Source organism: Dermochelys coriacea, chromosome 3 (assembly GCF_009764565.3).
Source record: "Dermochelys coriacea isolate rDerCor1 chromosome 3, rDerCor1.pri.v4, whole genome shotgun sequence".
In the NCBI taxonomy this organism is placed as follows: Eukaryota; Metazoa; Chordata; order Testudines; family Dermochelyidae; genus Dermochelys; species Dermochelys coriacea.
In genome coordinates, this window is record NC_050070.1 from 166,163,899 (window position 1) to 166,186,043 (window position 22,145).

Genomic DNA, 22,145 nt, shown 5'->3' on the forward strand with positions numbered 1-22,145 from the left:
GTCTAATTCTGCCAATAGTCCACTGATTTCCTATAGCAATACTTGTAGAATAAGGTACTACTCAGGACAGAATAAATGTGGCAGAATTGGGTCCTATATGAATTGAGATAGCAAATTTGTAATGAGCGGATGGAGCTGAGACCTGGCCTAGTCACCCCCAAGTACAGATGTTATTACCATGAAAACAGAAAATCAAAAACTTGCTTCATATCTGCCTCAAAATAAAGGTACACTTAAACTTGTAAAAAGACAACATTTTTATTTGAATGATATGACAGAGCTGTCACAGGAGTGTTACCTGCTATAAAGAAAGCTTAAGAATTATTACCTTTATTAGACCAGTGACACTGAGCTTTGGCCATACATTTCTAAGTTCTGTCCCTCTACAGAGACAATTTTCTTTTCTTAAATAAACTGTCATGCTAGTGTTAATATATTGTTGGCTCCCTCATACTCTGAGAATACTGGTGATATAAAACATGTATATGTTAGATTGGTAATAGTATCTTTAGTGTAGCTGACTAGAACAAATGTGTTTCCCTCATGGCTGTGCTAATGTGATAAAGGAAAATTGGCTGTTCATCAGCTTTTGGCTGGGTAAAGACAGTAGAGATGGAACCACATTCTTTTTTATGCATTAATACCACTGAGGACTTTTCACTAGTTATATTTCATGTGCCTGCATGTTGTGCAAAGATGTTGTAAAACATGAGATAATGCTACAAATAACAAAGCAGAAAAGCCTGTATCTTTTATAATGATAACAGTCAAACACCAAATGACAGTAAAAGGCTGTAAAAAAATGTGATACAACCCTCCCCCCCTCCCCCTGGCAATTCAACCACCATACACACACACACTCGCGCACTCTCTCACATACAGGGCATTGGCTGTTTAAAGACTTTGTATTAAATAAGATCTTCCTGCATTTGGGTCACGGATGTGTCCACACAGAAAGCTAACTTAAAATGAAAGTGATGTGCTGAGAGTGGGGAAACCCCTATGCGAGAACTTTTGGAACAAATCTCGATGCCTGGTAATTATGATGATAATCTTCCGATTTTTTTTCAGTGGAAGGGCAATAAATCTTGTCTAAATTTGGGAAATATTGACTTCAGCTGGAAATAACAATAATAAAACTCGGCATATATATTTATTGTAAAGTATAATTTAAGGGAAATAAATTTTCTCCATAAAATCAATTTTCTATTAATTTCACATTTTCTTTCTTAAAATACTAATAGAATCATAGTGCCTGAAGCACTGATTATAATCACTCAAGCTCAGATTTATAGATAACTGTGGCTGTTTATCTTGGTCAGAATTTGAAATGTTTTGTTGGTGGAATAGCATTCTGAATGCTCGTTCTCTGATTTTCAAAATGAATTTTTCAGGGTCTCGCCTTCCTTTTGCACCAAATTACGTTGGCTCATAAGCCTTTGGTTTGTCCTCATACACCCCTTGTTCTTAAGGATGCAATTATTCCAGCCCTATTTGATTTGATTAGAGTGGATATCAAGGCAGACTAGAGCACTCTAGCTTCTCTTAGTCTCTATCAGTAGAGACGATTCACCAGGCATCCATTTAAGTTCATGATTACCTGTTTCTTCAAAATGGAAATAACATTCCATAATATGGCAACAACAAAATAATGTTTTGAAATCTGACCCTCTCCAAACCGTCATTTGAAATAAACCTCACACAACCTAATACAGTTAAAATCTGATAATTCCTGCTTTGGATGTTCTTGTGAATAAATCACTCACGTAAGCAAACAAGAAGGTTTTTCAAGAAAGTTTATTCATTGTATTTATTAATGCAGTGAACTATCAGGGTGAGTTTGAACATTTTGAATGAGTTGCATTTAATATATTTAATTAAGTTAGGGAAATATGGCTATAAGACAATGAAACTGGTATTTGGTTTCCTTTCCCATGTGTCTGTCTGTCCTTATTTTTCACATGAAATTTTTGAATTCCATAAAATCAACACCTAGAAGCCAGCTGTGTATTATAAGTTCTTTCTAATTTCGCAAAAAGAAAAGGAGTACTTGTGGCACCTTAGAGACTAACAAATTTATTTGAGCATAAGCTTTTGTGAGCTACAGGTCACTTCATCGGATGCATCTGTAGCTCACGAAAGCTTATGCTCAGATAAATTTGTTAGTCTCTAAGGTGCCAAAAGTACTCCTTTTCTTTTTGCGAATACAGACTAACACGGCTGCTACTCTGGAACTCTTCTAATTTCATGTAACTTATACTCTAATTCAGAAAAGTCCTAACAGAAAAAAGCTCAGTGTCCTCTGAATTATTAGGACAGGGAGACTGCCATTAAGTATTTCTGTGAATATTAACTCAAATTTAACATGAATTGGCAAGAAAAAGAATGCTTGCAGAAATCACTACCTGGACTGAAGACTGTCTTCATGGGCATCCTCTAGTGTAGGGGAATCGCCAGTGGGTACAGAGCAGGTGTAGCCAGTGCTCCTTGCAGCCACTGATGAAAGGGGCATATCAGGGGTTGGAAGGTATGTTGGAGGAATGTCAAAAGTCTGTTTGAATGTATTGTGCTTGCTTTGCGATACTAAGCTGGTGGATGGTCCTTTGGGGTCTATATTAGATGGTGCAAATTAGAGAAGCCCCCACACTGCCCTAACTTATGCTCAGAGCCTGGCAGAGAATCAAGGAGTCATAACAGACTGCCTGATGCCACCACCTCATCTCCGAATTTGGCCCCACATTTCAAACCTGTATGCATGATTATTTGTGGTAAGCAACTTTTAAATAGCCCAGGAAGTGATCCAAATAATGGACTGACCATATCCTTGGTGAATCCCCACAGTCACATGCATACACTTAATGTAAAATCACTACGGTAATGACAGAAAAATGACAGTAAATCAGTGCATTTGGTATATTTTATGTTATCATATATTTTATGGGATACTATTTGACACATCAAGAGGGCTAACTTCCCCCAAACACTTTGCTATATCCCAGGCACAGAGACACTCTAGCAAGGGAGACCAGTGTCTAACCATATAGTTTACAACAAGGATTGGGCTCCAGTAATGCAAACATTTATTCATACATGTAACTTTATTCATGCACATACAATTACTTTGTATGAAAGTGGTAAGAGAGACTTTAAATTTAAAGTCTGCACTCAGCCTCTAAATCTGACAGAAATCTCACTTTTCTGGGACTGAAAACTTGGCAAAATTTTGTGTGGCTCAGAAAAGAAAAGGTTGCAAGCCTCTATGACACACAACCAGTTGCAATTAAGCAACACAGCTTAAGTTCTGAATGTTGAGTATTGTATACTATCAGCAAACTGTTTATGATTAGTCTTTGGAGTAAAAGGCAAAAAGTTAGTTAATTGAGGAAATTGTGATCTGCTCATAGATATTCTGTGAACAGAAAAAGAAGGCTAAATTAATCTAGTAAAGTATTTGTTCCAAATTATTCACTCAGCTCTATAAATTAAAGGGAACTGTTTGCAATGCTTCATTTATTAATAAAGTAGGGCTGTCAAGCGATTAAAAATTAATCGTGATTAATCGTGCAATTTAAAAAATTGATAGCAATTAATCGTGCGATTAATCGCACTGTTAAACAATAATAGAATACCATTTATTTAAATATTTTTGGATGTTTTCCACTTTTTAAAATATATTGATTTCAGTTACAACACAGAATACACAGTGTACAGTGCTCACTTTATATTTATTTTTGATTACAAGTGTTTGCACTGTAAAAAGACAAAAGAAATAGTATTTTTCAATTCACCTAATACAAGTACTGTAGTACAATCTCTTTATTGTGAAAGTTGAACTTACAAATTATAGAAACATGTACAATATAACTGCATTCAAAAATAGAACAATGTAAAATTTTAGAGCTTGCAAGTCCACTCAGTCCTACTTCTTGTTCAGCCAATCTCTCAGACCAACAAGTTTGTTTACATTTGCAGGAGATAATACTGTCCATTTTGTTTACAATGTCACCTGAAAGTGAGAACAGGCATTCTCATGGCACTGATGGAGCCGGCATCGCAAGATATTCACGTGCCAGATGCGCTAAAGATTCTTGTGTCCCTTTATGCTTCAACCACCATTCCAGGGGACATACATCCATTCTGATTATGGGTTCTGCTCAAAAACCATCCAAAGCAATGTGGACCGATGCATGTTCATTTTCATCATCCGAGTTAGATGCCACCAGCAGAAGGTTGATTTTCTTTTTTGGTAGTTTGGGTTCTGTAGTTTCCACATTGGAGTATTGCTCTTTTAAGACTTCTAAAAGCATACTCCCTACCTCCTCCCTCTCAGATTTTGGAAGGCCCTTCAGATTCTTAAATAAACACCTTGATTTCAATTACAACACAGAATACAAGATGTATATGAAAATGTAGAAAAACATCCAAAATATTTAATAAATTTCAATTGGTATTCTCTTGTTTAACAGTGCAATTAAAACTGCGATTAATCACAGTTAATTTTTTTAATCGTGATTAATTTTTTGAGATAATTGCATGAGTTAACTGCAATTAATTGACAGCCCTACAATAAAGTAAACTTTTAAAACTGTGTACCAGATTCTGGCTTAGGTCTGGGTTTGATCCCCAAGAATGCCCAGTTAGACACCTCTGTGCTCTTGTATTCCTTTCAGACCTATTTTTTCCATACAACCCTAACACAATCATGCAACTTCTGTTTACTTTAAATTGTAGATGGTAAAAAAAAATCATAGTTTTAAATTAGGATTTTCTCATGGTTAGCACAAAGGACTCTTGAAATCTACATACCGCCTATACCACTTTGTGTTTTGACCATTGGCTAGTCATTTACATTCACTGGGCCTCTCTTTATGCATCTTTAAAAGGAGGATGCTACCTATATCACAAGCATGTCACATAGTTAATGTTTGTAAAGTGCTTTAAGATCCTTGGATGTAATGTGAAAAGTAGTAATTATTATTTTAACTACTGTTCTGTGCAGTGAAGGAAGGATACCCTCAGTACTCTGAGAAAGATGTGTTGAAATGTCCTCCCCATCAAGGAAAAATACTAATAGGATTGTGGTGTGTGAAGCCCTGATCTTAAAATGAAGAAATACCTAGGCATTAAAGTAAAATTGGGAATGGCGTGATAACCTTGACTCTGCATTTGCTTGGTTGTGTATTGGTTCAAGCCAGACAGACCCCTGAATATTAATTCACTGTAGCTTTTTGTTTGGTTTGATCATTATGATACTGTTCTAGTCTGTGTATCTGACATTTTTGTTACCTAGATTACTAGTGGCAAGATTAGTTAGTGAATATGGGAAATGGGCCAGGGAATTTAAAAGATATCAAGAAAGTAAAAAACTCCCTTACGTAGTTCAAAATGGTTAATCAATAATAGATGTAATTAGTACAAAATTCAAAATGAATATTTGTAATGAACCTTTATTTGCCTCTTTATATGTATCTGTGTAGGTTCACCACACCAAAATCAGTTTCTTTGTAGATGGTTTGGAGGATGACAACACTGCTTTTGATTCAAGAATACTTGGTGGACCAATTGCAGACCTTGCTGCTGACAGTGCACTGCAAATTGGGCAAAGTTTCAGTGGTAAGTTCTGCAGTATTTTAACACTATATGCTCAGCATTCAAAGTATTATATGCTTGATGTGTGTCTAAAACCATAAGTAGCTCTGCAAGCTAATTTTCAGTGATGTAATGCATATTGAAAGGGTACATTAAGCTAGGCACATGGCTCCATGCAACAAAAAAATGCCCATTAGTAAATGGCATTCCTCAGAAACTTGGCACCCAGACAGAGGTGCCTGGATGATGGCATAACAGGCCATGGAGATTATCACAGCCAGATAGATTTTTCAGCATGTTCCAGAAACCAGGTATCTAACATGGCAAGTATATCCCACTGCATTTCAGAATAAATATGCCAAATCTGTGTACTTATTTGGACTGTTTGTAGCAACTAGACAAATTTCCTGAGCTAGGAAGAGAACTCAAATTTCCTGATAACTAATATTCCTCTGCTTTCTATCAAATATTCATGAAAGCCACTTGCAAAGTGTGGGGTTCCTCAGGCTTCACTAATGGCTGGTTCATATAGATAACAACTTACTACTGCTACCAGTTCCTCCTTTCAGACTACATCATGATTTATAGAGCTCTACATCAGTCTACATTCAGAATTAGACAAATTCTACATCATTGTATGAACAATGCAAAATCTGGGTACTGTTAGTTTGTGGCTCTCTTCAATTCTGTATGATGATGAATTGGCTCTGTGGACCCAAAAGGTACCGCTGATCCAGAACATATTGTAATTTTGAACTAACTCCTAAATATATCTGTGTCTGTCTTAAACAGAGTTATTTTGTTATTGGGCAACCAAAAAAAGTAATTTTCCATCCTACTTTTTAAAACTCTTAAATGTCTGGAAATGTCTTCTGTTGTCATTCTAACTTTTGAATACTATCAACCTAATGACTGTATAAAGGAAAGGAATATTTTAAATACCTTTTATCTTTATTTTATAAATTGATAGGTACAGTTGTACCTACTGTATCTCTTCTCTAATTAAAGGTGGCACATAGACTGGCTCATTACTTCTGTCTAATGAGCCGGTCCCTGTGCCACCTCTCTAATCAGAAAAGAGAGAGGTACAAAATGTTCCTATAAAGTTATTATAAATCATTCTTTTTATCAAAAAATTAAGTCACTGCCCTCTATAGTTTTGTCCACATCCAAGATGGTTTCATTCAGGGGAGGTAATTGTGCAAGAGAGATCACTGTGTGCTGAATAAAGGTGCTCTCATGCAGTGCAGAGTTGCCTTCTGGTTGATGGAATTAGATTATTTATTTATAATATATTTTCATAGGTTTAGAGCAATTTGTTGGAAGAATGCAAGATTTTCGATTGTACCAAGTGGCACTTACAAACAGGTAAAATGAAAACTGTTGTTCTTGGTAAAACCTAGGAGTATGAGGAGAGAGAGGAAGAATACCTAATGGTAAATTTATTCCCAAAAATACAGGGCTTTTTTTTTATATTCTCCTTAAAAGATGGTTACTTTTGTGGTCATAGTTTACTGGGCATGGATTCAACAGGTCTGTTTGTATCGAACAGGCTTTGAGGCGAGATCAGTCATGGGTGCAATGATAGATATCAGTTGTGCTTTTCAGATGTTTTTAAAATATATACAGTGACTTCTAATACTAGATAGCCATACTGTGATATCCTTCCTGTTTATATGTTGTCATTGTTGCAACCTGGCCCAGTACCCCACTGTACAGTTACCCAGTCTGTGGTGAGTGGACTCCATTGCTGTGTTTCACATGCTCCCAAACCAACAGGATCAGGGTAGAATTTAATTCCTTTTTCATCTCTGGGACTGTACACTCTGAGGCTCAGACAGCTGGTCTGAGATGCTTTTCTGGGACATGTGGCACCACTCAACCATTCTAGATCCTGAACTCAGTGTCTGAGACTTTCCAAGCACAGACAGTCACTTATATGCCCTCCCCAGAGCTTCACCTGGGTCTGTGGGTACTCCAGGCTTCTAATTGAACTCCTTTGGGGACAATGTGGCAGGTAGCAAGGAATGCAGGGTTAGCAAAAAAATTTCTTAACTACATAAATTTTGCTGTTGAAACCCTCAAGTGGTACAGATCTTTAAAAACAAAAATCCTTAGAGCACAATCCCCTGGTGTGATCTCACCCCTTCTGTGAGTCTGAGGCTTGTTAGTATTCCAGGCTAGACAGAGACCCTTCTACTCTCACTCTCCAGAAAGTCCTCCTTGCATGTGGGGATGGTCTGTCTCCTTGTCCAGAGAAGTACTCAGCTCTGAAGGAGACTTCTGTCTCCATCATGTGTTTCACTGGGAAATTCTCAACCACCCTCCAATCTTGTATGCTCCACCTTCATGCAGGCCTTTCAGTAGAAAGTTCATTACTCCATGCGGGTGAGCCAACAGTTGGGGCACAGTCAAGTCGATGGCCCCAGATTGCAATCTGGATGATTTTTCAGTGATTATCCTGCAATGAGGTATCAATCATCTTATTTGGAAGGTCAGCCAGCTGGAAATACATTATAATAGGTTGCTCTTAGGCAAGTATAGACATGGGTGCAAGGCATAATAGAAAATGAGTTCATAATTCAATATAGAAATATGCCTACACTGTCACAATCACATTGCTATATATTCTCTCAAGGAAATCCTTGCTGTTTCCCATGAAATAAAAATTACAGTAATTCAGCCAAATACATCATATACTAAACTGTTTATCCGATTTTAAAAGATCCTTAAACCAGCATTCAGTTTTGTGGGTATAGTGGCCACAAACAAATGAGCCCAAAATACCGTGCCTGGAATTAACTGCAGGTGCAGATGATAGATTGTGGTAGACGTGATATACCTTGACTTTAGAAAAGCTTTTGATACGGTCTCTCATAGTAGTCTTATCAGCAAGTTAAAATAGTATGGATTGGATGAATGGACTACAAGGTGGTTAGAAAGCTTGCTAGATCATCGGGCTCAAGGAGTAGTGATCAACAAACGGCTCAATGTCTAGTTGGCAGCCGGTATCAAGCGGCATGCCCCAGGGATCAGTCCTAGGGCTGGTTTTGTTCAACATCTTCATTAATGATCTGGGTGATGGGAAGTATTGCACCCTTAGCGAGTTTGCGGAGGGGGTAGATACACAGGAGGGTAGCGATAGGGTCATAGAATCATAGAATCATAGAATAGCAGGGTTGGAAGGGACCCCAGAAGGTCATCTAGTCCAACCCCCTGCTCAAAGCAGGACCAAGTCCCAGTTAAATCATCCCAGCCAGGGCTTTGTCAAGCCTGACCTTAAAAACCTCTAAGGAAGGAGATTCTACCACCTCCCTAGGTAACGCATTCCAGTGTTTCACCACCCTCTTAGTGAAAAAGTTTTTCCTAATATCCAATCTAAACCTCCCCCATTGCAACTTGAGACCATTACTCCTCGTTCTGTCATCTGCTACCATTGAGAACAGTCTAGAGCCATCCTCTTTGAAACCCCCTTTCAGGTAGTTGAAAGCAGCTATCAAATCCCCCCTCATTCTTCTCTTCTGCAGACTAAACAATCCCAGCTCCCTCAGCCTCTCCTCATAAGTCATGTGCTCTAGACCCCTAATCATTTTCGTTGCCCTTCGTTGTACTCTTTCCAATTTATCCACATCCTTCCTGTAGTGTGGGGCCCAAAACTGGACACAGTACTCCAGATGAGGCCTCACCAGTGTCGAATAGAGGGGAACGATCACGTCCCTCGATCTGCTCGCTATGCCCCTACTTATACATCCCAAAATGCCATTGGCCTTCTTGGCAACAAGGGCACACTGCTGACTCATATCCAGCTTCTCGTCCACTGTCACCCCTAGGTCCTTTCCGCAGAACTGCTGCCGAGCCATTCGGTCCCTAGTCTGTAGCGGTGCATTGGATTCTTCCATCCTAAGTGCAGGACCCTGCACTTATCCTTATTGAACCTCATTAGATTTCTTTTGGCCCAATCCTCCAATTTGTCTAGGTCCTTCTGTATCCTATCCCTCCCCTCCAGCGTATCTACCACTCCTCCCAGTTTAGTATCATCCGCAAATTTGCTGAGAGTGCAATCCACACCATCCTCCAGATCATTTATGAAGATATTGAACAAAACGGGCCCCAGGACCGACCCCTGGGGCACTCCACTTGACACCGGCTGCCAACTAGACATGGAGCCATTGATCACTACCCGTTGAGCCCGACAATCTAGCCAGCTTTCTACCCACCTTATAGTGCATTCATCCAGCCCATACTTCCTTAACTTGCTGACAAGAATGCTGTGGGAGACCGTGTCAAAAGCTTTGCTAAAGTCAAGAAACAATACATCCACTGCTTTCCCTTCATCCACAGAACCAGTAATCTCATCATAAAAGGCGATTAGATTAGTCAGGCATGACCTTCCCTTGGTGAATCCATGCTGACTGTTCCTGATCACTTTCCTCTCCTCTAAGTGCTTCAGGATTGATTCTTTGAGGACCTGCTCCATGATTTTTCCAGGGACTGAGGTGAGGCTGACCGGCCTGTAGTTCCCAGGATCCTCCTTCTTCCCTTTTTTAAAGATGGGCACTACATTAGCCTTTTTCCAGTCATCCGGGACTTCCCCCGTTCGCCACGAGTTTTCAAAGATAATGGCCAAGGGCTCTGCAATCACAGCCGCCAATTCCTTCAGCACTCTCGGATGCAATTCGTCCGGCCCCATGGACTTGTGCACGTCCAGCTTTTCTAAATAGTCCCTAACCACCTCTATCTCTACAGAGGGCTGGCCATCTCTTCCCCATTTTGTGTTGCCCAGCACAGCAGTCTGGGAGCTGACCTTGTTAGTGAAAACAGAGGCAAAAAAAAGCATTGAGTACATTAGCTTTTTCCACATCCTCTGTCACTAGCTTGCCTCCCTCATTCAGTAAGGGGCCCACACTTTCCTTGGCTTTCTTCTTGTTGCCAACATACCTGAAGAAACCCTTCTTGTTACTCTTGACATCTCTTGCTAGCTGCAGCTCCAGGTGCGATTTGGCCCTCCTGATATCTTTCCTACATGCCCGAGCAATATTTTTATACTCTTCCCTGGTATATGTCCAACCTTCCACTTCTTGTAAGCTTCTTTTTTATGTTTAAGATCCGCTAGGATTTCACCATTAAGCCAAGCTGGTCGCCTGCCATATTTACTATTCTTTCGACTCATCGGGATGGTTTGTCCCTGTAACCTCAACAGGGATTCCTTGAAATACAGCCAGCTCTCCTGGACTCCCTTCCCTTTCATGTTAGTCCCCCAGGGGATCCTGGCCATCTGTTCCCTGAGGGAGTCAAAGTCTGCTTTCCTGAAGTCCAGGGTCCGTATCCTGCTGCTTACCTTTCTTCCCTGCGTCAGGATCCTGAACTCAACCAACTCATGGTCATTGCCTCCCAGATTCCCATCCACTTTTGCTTCCCCCACTAATTCTACCCGGTTTGTGAGCAGCAGGTCAAGAAAAGCGCTCCCCCTAGTTGGCTCCCCTAGCACTTGCACCAGGAAATTGTCCCCTACGCTTTCCAAAAACTTCCTGGATTGTCTATGCACCGCTGTATTGCTCTCCCAGCAGATATCAGGAAAATTAAAGTCACCCATGAGAATCAGGGCATGCGATCTAGTAGCTTCCGTGAGTTGCCGGAAGAAAGCCTATCCACCTCATCCCCCTGGTCCGGTGGTCTATAGCAGACTCCCACCATGACATCACTCTTGTTGCACACACTTCTAAACTTAATCCAGAGACACTCAGGTTTTTCCACAGTTTCATACCGGAGCTCTGAGCAGTCATACTGCTCCCTTACATACAGTGCTACAGAGTGACCTAGACAAATTGGAGGATTAGGCCAAAAGAAATCACATGAGGTTCAACAAGGACAAGTGCAGAGTCCTGCACTTAGGACGGAAGAATCCCATGCACTGCTACAGACTGAGGACCGACTGGCTAAGTGGCAGTCCTGCAGAAAAGTACTGGGGAGTACTGTGGAAGAGAAGCTGGATATGAGTCAACAATGTGCCCTTGTTGCCAAGAAGGCTAACGGCATATTGGGCTGCATTAGTAGGAGCATTGCCAACAGATCGAGGGAAGTGATTATTCCCCTCTGTTTGGCACTGGTGAGGCCACATCTGGAGTATTGCGTCCAGTTTGGGGCCCCTCGCTACAGAAAGGATGTGGACAAATTGGAGAAAGTCCAGTGGAAGGCAACAAAAATGATTAGAGGGCTAGGGCACATGACTTATGAGTAGACGCTGAGGTAACTGGGCTTATTTAGTCCTCAGAAGAGAAGAGTGAGGGGGGATTTGATAGCAGCCTTCAACTAGTTGAAGTGGGGTTCCAAAGAGGATGGAGCTAGGCTGTTCTCAGTGGTGGCAGATGACAGAACAAGAAGCAATGGTCTCAAGTTACAGTGTGGGAGGTCTAGGTTGAATATTAGGAAAAACTATTTCACCAAGAGGGTGGTGAAGCACTGGAATAGGTTACCTAGGGTGGTGGTGGAATCTCCATCCTTAGAGGTTTTTAAGGCCCAGCTTGACAAAACCCTGACTGGGATGATTTAGTTGGTGTTGCTCCTGCTTTGAACAGGGGGTTGGACTAGATGACCTGTGGTCTCTTCCAACCCTAATCTTCTTTGATTCTATGATAGCTAGCATATCAGGTGATTAAATACTCAGATATTCAAAATTATCCACTAATTTTGGGTGCCTCAACTTTTGTGTAACCTACCTGAGAGCTAGGGCCTGATTTCGTCTGCCAAAGAAGTCAATGGGAACTGTATGTGGTCAGCATCCTTTGAAATCAGTGTCTAGTTGGGTAACCACAGAGGCACACATAGTTAGTGGACACTTCAGACATCGAGGCCAAAATTCTCAATCAACACTTTTTTCTGCATTCAGTTATTTGAGGGTGCAAATTTTTCTGATAATTAGATGTTTTTCAGAAAATTCAGGTACTAACACTCAAGTGGATTTATTGATATAGCTACTACAGACACAATATCAATGGTAAAATGTGTTTTCAGGAAAGTATTCAGATTAGTGATCAGAGTCAGGCATGATATAATAAAAGACAACTATTAATGGTGGTGTTCTAATCACATTTAGTGTGGGTTGTTTATGGTGGTGAAGGCTGGGGCTGAAATTTAATCTGTAATCATAGATGCACATTATTTCACTCATCTTTTCCTTTACCCATGTACCTATTTACATTTTTATGCTGTGACAGAGACATTTCGGAGGTATTCTCTGGGGAATTTCCTCACCTGCACACCCAATCAGAATGCCGCTGCCCAGGGAGTCACCCCCGGGTACACCCTTTGGTGCAGAGGTATTGCATCCCTAATGGTGCAGATGACACAACTAATGACAGAGTGTTAAGACTGAACCCAGAAGCCCATTCCCTGTGCTATATCAACGATAATGATATTGGGACCTCCTGGATTTCATCTCTGTTCATTAACACTGCGCATCTGGACCGTGGAGTTACTATCACAATAGATTTACAAAATGGACAGTATCAGGTAATGAGAAGGCTATTTTTTTCTTTTCTGTCATTGGGGCATGAGAATGGAATGTAGTTGATGCTCCCTGATGTTTAGTAAATGAAAGCTAGGAGGAGGCTTAAAGTACACTAGATTTCAATTTTAAGCAAGTTCAAACCTCTTACTTTGAGATATCACTTTGGTGGCCTGGAAGAAATTTCCTCTTCCCCATAATGTTGCAAAAAGTGAGCAGATGCATTATGTTTCTGGTTTCTGGCTTTTCTCTGATGCATCAGATATTGGCTAGTGTCAGAGGCAGTGTAATGGAGTAGATGAACTAATGTTCAGCTCCAGCATGACAACTCCTGCGTTCATAAACAAAACAAGCATTTTTAAGTTGCTTCACTGCTGTAATTTTTAGTCGTAATATCTATTAAAACACAAGAGACTCATTTCATTCCTTCAGGCACTGGATGACAGGTGCAGTAAAATAGTCTGCACAAAGGTGTGCAACAGTACAAAACCATGTGAAATCTCTGCTTCATCAGGGACTTGAAGTTGGCTAGTGAAGCCCACAAAGGGGACGGACTGCTGTTGGAGGGGGCAAAAACAGGCCAGCCACCATTTCCACCAGCCTGGGTTCTGTGGAGTCCTGCTTGGAGTTTGGTGCTTCCCTCCAGTGCTGAAGGGCAGTATGCTACTGTGGCCTGCCCTAGAGATGAATAGACTCCCTGCTGAAGCTGCCTCCATGAGAGCAAGCATTTCAGTTTGTGCCCCTTGAATGCACAGAGGTGAATCAAGTCCAAGGTCTAATGTTTATAAAACTTATTCTCGTTAGCTTTTTTGTTTTTTGTCAATTGAGTATGCATGTTTGGGGTAGGAGAAGAAAAGAATATGAGGATAGATTTTGGCGTATTTTGTAAGAACTTGTTCTCTATTTAATAGCCAATTTAAATATCTGTGAAATATTAAGACTCAATTGATTTGGAGTATACATGTGGGAGTGCTTACCACAAATGCCCATACAGCAGTGCGGTGGAGGAAAATCCCTTCTATGCCACAGATATTTGAAGTAGTTCCAGGCCAAAGGCAGGGAAAAATGATAAATTGGGTGGTCTTAAAACCAGAAAACTGTCCCACCACCTGTTTGTCAATACATAAGTATCCCTTTTTCTTGTGGTCAAAATGTTGGTAATATCACAGAGCACGGACTTGCCATACAATGAGGTAGTCATTTCAAATAGACCTCAAAAAGTAATGAAGAACAATTGTCATGGAATGATTTCATTGCTTACCGAGGAGCAGTATAAAGAGCAGGTTTAACAAGGAAGTTTACTTTAACTCTTAAACCTTTTTGGGAGAAGGGGAGAAATATCTTGGATATTTCTCGTGTGTGACATCTATTTGTTGTTTGTTCAAAATGCACAAATATGGTGAATGCTGTGAAATATGTTTTTATATTACTACATGTGGATACAGAAATTTATTTAATATTTGTTTATTTAAATTTAAATTATTTTATTTAAATCATGTTGGCATGTAGCTCAAGCTATTCTAATTTCTGTTCTGTATTTTGTTGTTCATTTGTAGGTGTTCTATATTATCCTTCAGTTCTATAGTCCACAGCCGGAAGCAATGAGAATTCAAAGGAAAAAGAAAAATGATTTAAGTTGGGAAGATTGGCAGTATTTTGCTAGATATTGCAGTATTTTTGGAATGGATAACAATGGCTCTCTAGAAAATCCAGACTCTGTCAACTGTCTCCAGCTTCCTAGGTATGAAGAGATATTATCTATACCATACAGATGCTTTTAACAGGTGTCTGACACAATTCATTTCCATGTTCCCATTGAGATAGAATCTTGAAATTTGATATGCTCATTTTTATGGGCTGCTGAGTACATAAAAGATCCCAAATTTAACCTTTCCATTGGAGATCACCAAAAGTCATTTTTATCAAATTTCAAACATTCAAGCAACTGACACAATTGATTTCCATGTTCTAATTGAGTTAGAATATTGAAATTTGGTAATTCATATTTTATGGGACTTAGTAAGAAATTGAGATGCACTGATAAGAGGGATAGAGAAGGGTGCTAGTTTAACTGATTTTTGAGCATCCAGTTAATCTAAAAAATATCACAGATGACTTCTGAGTGTCAGATCTTGTGTTGGAACTTAGATGCTTTTGTAGCGATGGTCAAAAACCAGCGGGGGCAAAAGTGAGGATAAAGTCAGCTCTTTAGAATTATAGTGGATGTGAGAAACCATTCAAGAAATAGGGTACAAATTCATTTTCTAATGCTTTTAGCCTTTAAAGGCAAGAACACAAATACATTCTGTTTGGAGATGCCCTCTCAGAAACATATTGCCAGTCCCCTGTTTCACTGACTGCCTTGTGCAAATTAAAAAGTAAACCAATTCTGCTTATAGCCATATCTGTCATCATGCACTAGCTCTTGCCTGATTTCAGATGCGAGTCAGAGTTAGGCCTGTTTAGTACTTGGCTGGAAAATAATCTGTGAATACAGTACCAGTTGCTGTAGGCTTTTGCTGTTTCACATTTGCCATCTCGCCGAGGCTTTTAAAGTGTGATCATCTTTCTCTGGGATCTCAGGGTATGTCTACACTATGCAATTAGGTCAAATATATAGAAGTCGATTTTTTAGAAAGTGATTTTATACAGTCTATTCTGTGTGTCCCCACTTAAGACCATTAAGTCGGTGGAGTGTGTCCACAGTACCGAGGCTAGCGTCGACTTCCGGAGCGTTGCACTGTGCGTAGCTATCCCACAGCTCCCGCAGTCTCTGCTGCCCATTGGAATTCTGGGTTGAGATCCCAATGCCTGATGGGGCAAAAAACATTGTCGTGGGTGGGCTGGGTATAGAAGGGTAGTTAGAAGAGCACAGCAGGGTGCACTATGCATCAGAGAAGCTTTGAAAACCAGTTTTGTGACTGGCCAGGCTACGGTGTGAAAGTTCAGTTTGTTTTTCCTTGATGAAAACCCGCTCCCTTGGTTCACTCTACTTTCCTGTAAGCCAACTATCCTTCCCCCTTCGATCACCGCTTGCAGAGGCAATAAAGTCATTGTTTTTTCAAATTCGTGCATTCTTTATTAATTCGTCACACAAATGGGAGGATAACTGCTAAGGTAGCCTGGGAGGGGTGGGGAAGAGGGAAGCAATGGGTGGGGTGGTGGAGGAGGGGAGAATGAAAGGACAAGGCCCCACTGCACTCCAAAACTTATTGAATGCCAGCTTTCTGTTGCTTAGGCAGTCTTCTGAGGTGGAGTCATTGGATGCCCGGAGGCCCCCACACCGCGTTCTTGGGCGTCTGGGTGAGGAGGCTATGGAACTTGGGGAGGAGGGTGGTTGGTTACACAGGGGCTGCAGCGGCAGTCTGTGCTCCTGCTGCCTTTTCTGCACCTCAACCATATGCCGGAGCACATCAGTTTCATCCTCGAGTAGCCTCGGCATTGCATCCTGCTTCCTCTTATCACACTGACGTCACCTCTCCTCTCGCTCATCCCTCCTGTCCTCTCACTCGTCCCTCCTGGCCTCACATTCATTTTGTGCTTTCCTGGACTCTGACATTGTCTCTCTCCACGCATTGTGCTGGGCTTTTTCAGCATGGGAGGCCTGCATGAGCTCAGAGAACATTTCATCGCGAGTGCATTTTTTTTGGCTTCTAGTTTTTAATAGCCTCTGGGACGGAGATGATACGTGGAGCGATGAAACATTTGCAGCTGCGGGAGGGGAAAAAAGGGAGAATAGTCTTTAAAAAGAGACATTTTAGAGAACAATGAGTAGACTCTTTCACGGAGAACCAAGCTGTTAACATTACATAGCATGTGTGCTTTCTTTACAAGGTCACATTTTGCCTCTTATATCAGGGCCTACCGGTATGGTGTGAGAGATCACACATGCCGGACTGGCAGGCAACAGAATTTGGCTTGCAGGCAGACATGGTAAGCCACAGTCTTTTGGCTTCTTTAACCTTCTTAACATGTGGGAATGGTTTCAAACAGCAGCGCTCTCATTTCATGTACAAAGCACCCATTGGGTTGGCCCTTTAAAATGGGTTGGCCATTTAAAAGACAGGTTTCAGAGTAGCAGCCATGTTAGTCTGTATTCGCAAAAAGAAAAGGAGTGCTTGTGGCACCTTAGAGACTAACAAATTTATTTGAGGATAAGCTTTCATGAGCTACAGCTCACTTCCGATGCATCCGATGAAGTGAGCTGTAGCTCATGAAAGCTTATGCTCAAATAACTTTGTTAGTCTCTAAGGTGCCATAAGTACTTCTTTTCTTTTTCCATTTAAAAGAGGGGCTGCAGTTTTCAGGTTAATGTGCAGCACAAACCCAACTAACCCCCCACCCCACACCCAATTCTCTGGGATGATCGCGTCACCCCTCCCCCCATCACATGGCTAACAGCGGGGATGATTTCTGTTCAGCCACAGGCAAACAGCCCAGCAGGAACAGCCACCTCTGAATGTCCCCTTAATAAAATTCCCCTATTTCAACCAGGTGACCATGAATAATATCACTCTCCTGAGGATAACACAGAGAGATAAAGAACGGATGTTGCTTGAATGCCCGCAAACACCGGGACCATATGCTGCCATGCTTTGTTATGCAATGATTCCAGACTACGTGCTGCTGGCCTGCCGTGGAAAAGTGTCCTACCATGGAGGACAGAAACCTTTTGAAAATGCTTTGGGAGTACATCCAGGAGAGAAGCTTCATTGAGATGTCCCTGGAGGATTTCTGCTCCATCCCCATACATGTTAACAGACTTTTCCAGTAGCTGTACTGGCCGCGAATGCATCCCAAGTCTTCAGGGCAAATTAGTTATTAAATGCGCTTGCTTTTAAACTGTGTATTATATGTACAAAGGTACACTCACCAGAGGTTCCTTCTCGGCCTTCTAGGTCCGGGAGCCCACCTTCGGTGGGTTGGGAGGGTACTAGATCCAGGGTGAACAACAGTTCCTGGCTGTCGGGAAAAACAGTTTCTCTGCTTGCTTGCTTGCTTCAACCTCCTCCTCCTCCTCATCTTCCTAGTCCCCAAAATCTGCATCCCTGTTGCGTGAGAGTCCATTGATGGAGTCCATGCACAGGGCTGGGGTAGTTGTAGGGGGACCCCCTAAAATGGCATGCAGCTCATCATAGAAGCGACATGTCTGGGGCTCTGACCCGGAGCCGCCGTTTGCCTCTCAGGTTCTTTGGTAGGCTTGCCTGAGCTCCTTAAGTTTCACACAGCACTGCTGTGTGTCCTTGTTATAGCCTCTGTCCTTCATGCCCTTGGAGATTTTTTCAAATATTTTGGCATTTCATCTTCTGATAGCACGGGTTCATCTCCCCATACAGCGATCAGATCCAGTACCTCCCGTTTGGTCCATGTTGGAGCTCTTTTGTGATTCTGGGACTGCATGGTCACCTGTGCTGATGAGCTCTGCATGGTCACCTGTGCTGATCAGCTCGCCATGCTGGCCAAACAGGAAATGAAATTCAAAAGTTTGCGGGGCTTTTCCCTGTCTACCTGGCCAATGCATCTAAGTTGAGAGTGCAATCCAGAGCAGTCACAATGGAGCACTCTGGCATAGCTCCCGGAGGCCAATACTGTCGAATTGCATCCACGCTACCCGAAATTGGACCCAGCAAGGTCGATTTCAGCACTAATCCACTTGTCAGGGAGGAGTACAGAAACCAGTTTTAAGAGCCCTTAAAGTCAGAAAAAATGGCTTCGTAGTGTGGATGGGTGCAGGGCTAAACTGATCTAATGCTGCTGAATCTGACTTAAACTCGTAGTGTAGACCAAGGCTAAGAGTACAGGATTCTAGGGGAAACCGCATGTGGTCACTTGAGGTAAGTCAGTTTTTAACAATGACTATTGAACATTGTTACTATTCAGTAGGGGAGGGGAATGGAGAAAGCCAATTAATTAAGTAAGCAAAGAAAACAGTTTTGATTATCTAAATTAGTTGTAAAATGATGACTTGCCCAACATTAAAACTTGGGTTGGAAGAATTAGATTTTTATTGGGAAATGTCAGTATATGTCAGGTTTTATTTACTGTATGTGTACACAGACTGACAAGGAATAGTTCTAACAATGATCATAGAAATTTAAAGATAGGCAAACAAAGAAGAATGCGGGTTGAGAACTTACTAAAGTAAAAATCAGTGATTTAGACTTTTGAATAGACTCGTTACAAATGGATTAGCAAATGAATAGCAAAACCAGGTATGACTAGTTGATTTAAAGATATTTACTGTATTTTATATTTATCTATATTTTGGCATGTGATGTTGATAGTTTGAGTTTTAGTGGTTTATAAAGCTTTAACTTTTTCAAACTCAGTGACTACGGTCAGTAAATAACTTTCTGCCCCCATCTATAATTTCCCACAACTGTGAAAATTTAAATAGATACCAAAAAAAGTAAATGCTTAAACCCATAATTTTGGACAACTGCAAAATTTAAACTGATAAAAAATTGAGAAAATGCTTAAAATAAACTGATATTATCTAGTAAAATTACAAACAACCCACCTTCTGCCAAGCCTAATTAAAACATAATTAGCATATCTTCTAAAAAGAAATAGTCACTGTATGAACTGCAGCCATAAATGTTTTATAATGTAGTACTGTTTCTCCCTTCAACTACATGGCATATATGATAAAAGTGCATAATGTTGTGTATGACTGATGTACAGTACACTTCACTTTAAAAAAAAAAACACCTCCCAAAAGCCCTCTAAAGACAGTGTATATTCTGTATAGTCAAGTAGGCATTATGTGGAAGAGAAAAATTGGTTACTAAGTTATGTATTCTTTTTAAGGTTAGGAAAACACCCACTGATTCCTTTGGAGAAAATAACATATAGCTCTAATACTAACCTTCTCAGTGAAACTGTATACATATATTCTATTATAGTATTTCTTTGGATACTCAGCATCCAAACCCATTCTCTGGTCACTCAGTGCTATTTCTGATGACATGTTAACTTGCAATGTACCAGCTTGCAATTATAGACATTTGGAGCCTCATCCCTGATGACCAAACAAAAAGTGGACCTGTGCTAGGGGCAGAAAAAATGGATGGGGAGCAAGAATCATAGAGACAGTTACAAGAAATGGGTGATAATGGGTTGCTTGGAGATCAGTTTGTGACCCTCCAGCCATTTTCTGTTGAAAAAGTGAGGATCTGATGATGTAGCATGGGCCCCTGATTCGTGTAGGGGTTCAGTGAAGTCAGTGAGACCCCCACTGAGACTCCAGGGTCTGCACTAGCAGAGGATTTCATTGCAGGGTAGGGGTTTAAACTGGGAACTGTTTACAAAAATTCCTAGCAAGAGCTTCTAAGTTTCAAATAGCCCAGCAGTTTTCTGGAGGAAAAAACAATACATGGGAATTTCATTTATCAAGTGCCAAGTTCTGCTTTTGGGTGCATAGGTTTTAGAGAGTCCAAATTTGGATAAGGGGAAAAGCAGTGGTTCTTCTACATAGGCTCTGTCTACTTGCCAAACTCATTAAATAAGCCAAAATGAGATGCTGCTCATCAAAGGTTATGAAGACCCTCTAATTAGGCATGCTCTGCTGGGCTTTGCTTGGCTATGTCCTCCATTGTTGAAGCTCAAATATTCAGCTGGGGTCATTGGCCTTGGCTCTCATTGGGCCCTGCTGGGTTTCACTAACCTCGATGCGCTTGTATTTTTCTTGATTTGGGGAGAAGGAAGGAAGTTGTGTAGTACTCTACTAAGTGCCACCAAAATGAGATGTCACAGTAGTTTGTATAGGTCTTCATACTGTGATTTGTGCCTCTGTTTTTTACATACCTTGATCTGCTGGGAAATAGTTGTTAATGTGGACACTTAACTCAAATGCTCAGTGGTGATAATTTAACACCTTATATCAACAAGGCCAGTTTATACCTCTGAGTCATAGTTTCAGGCCCTCTGCAAACTGGGGAAAACATTGCTGTATTCGTTTTCAAGGTTTTCTTTAAGGGCTAGAAGCTTTATATTTTAAATGAATATTTATATTTTGGACCACAAAGTGGCAGTTTGGGGAAAACAGACATACAGCATATGCCTGTGTATATCTTTTATTTGATCTCTGTATTTGGTTTTCATTTGCATCAAAATTTGTCCATTAGAAGCCATAAATAAAGTTGTGCTCTTTTAATTAATGTCCTCTGTGAAAACGTGAAGAATAGGTAACCTGTAAAATATGTTTTTCAGTTTGTCATCTTTTTAAAAACAGAGTTACTCCATACTCCCGTGGAAACATTACTTTCAGCATTCTTACACCTGAACCAAATCGTCGGCCTGGTTACAATGACTTCTACAATACTCCATCTCTCCAAGATTTTGTAAAAGCCACACAAGTGAGGATTCATCTTCTTGGCCAGTATCATACAACTGAGCCTTGGGTCAACTTCAGGCACAGATACTATGGAGTTGATGAAATTACAATCAGTGGAAGGTAGGAGTTATCAGAATGTCTTTTTTCGGTTAAAGAAACTTCTGAATAATTGAAAATTTGAGAAAGATGTGTGATATATCATTAGCCACCTTGAAGTCAATTGTTTTACTCTGGTTTTACTTTGATTGTGCAAAGTATCTGGCTGATAGTATTCGATCAGGTCCCACATACCATTAAACATATTTTCTGAACATTTATCCAAATGCATATTTAAAATAATGACTTTTATTACACAAATATGTCAAAAGAGGTTTTTTCTTGGAGTTACAAACTCTTCTAAATAGGGACTTATAACTGAAATCCTGGCTTTTGCTTTGCTTTAGTAGGTCGTCTAAGTTTCATTACAGATTTCCAGACATGGCAAATTTAATGGTCTTAATAATGATCTACATTCTTTGCTTTTGCCACAGTTTTTCCTTTAAAAAGGAAGCTGTTCTGAAAGTGTTGTATTATCTGTGACTGACAACTTTAATATGTATGTTAAGTATGCAATCTTGTCATAGGGCTAATTATGTCCTGTATATAATATGCAAATTTAACAGTGAAATAGTCTCCAAATGAGCATATGGTGCTGATTTTTGTGAACAAGTATTATAT

The 22,145-nt window shown here is 40.6% G+C and overlaps 1 protein-coding gene across 1 annotated transcript in view; it reads left to right on the top strand.

The window, feature by feature from the left end:
- The window catches only part of USH2A (usherin), a 590,403-nt gene that overhangs the window by 36,811 nt on the left and 531,447 nt on the right, over positions 1-22,145 (top strand). The window contains 5 exon segments of the mRNA XM_038396580.2: positions 5,478-5,613; positions 6,894-6,957; positions 12,804-13,098; positions 14,650-14,834; positions 21,327-21,548. Coding sequence (XP_038252508.1) covers positions 5,478-5,613; positions 6,894-6,957; positions 12,804-13,098; positions 14,650-14,834; positions 21,327-21,548 — 902 coding nt within the window.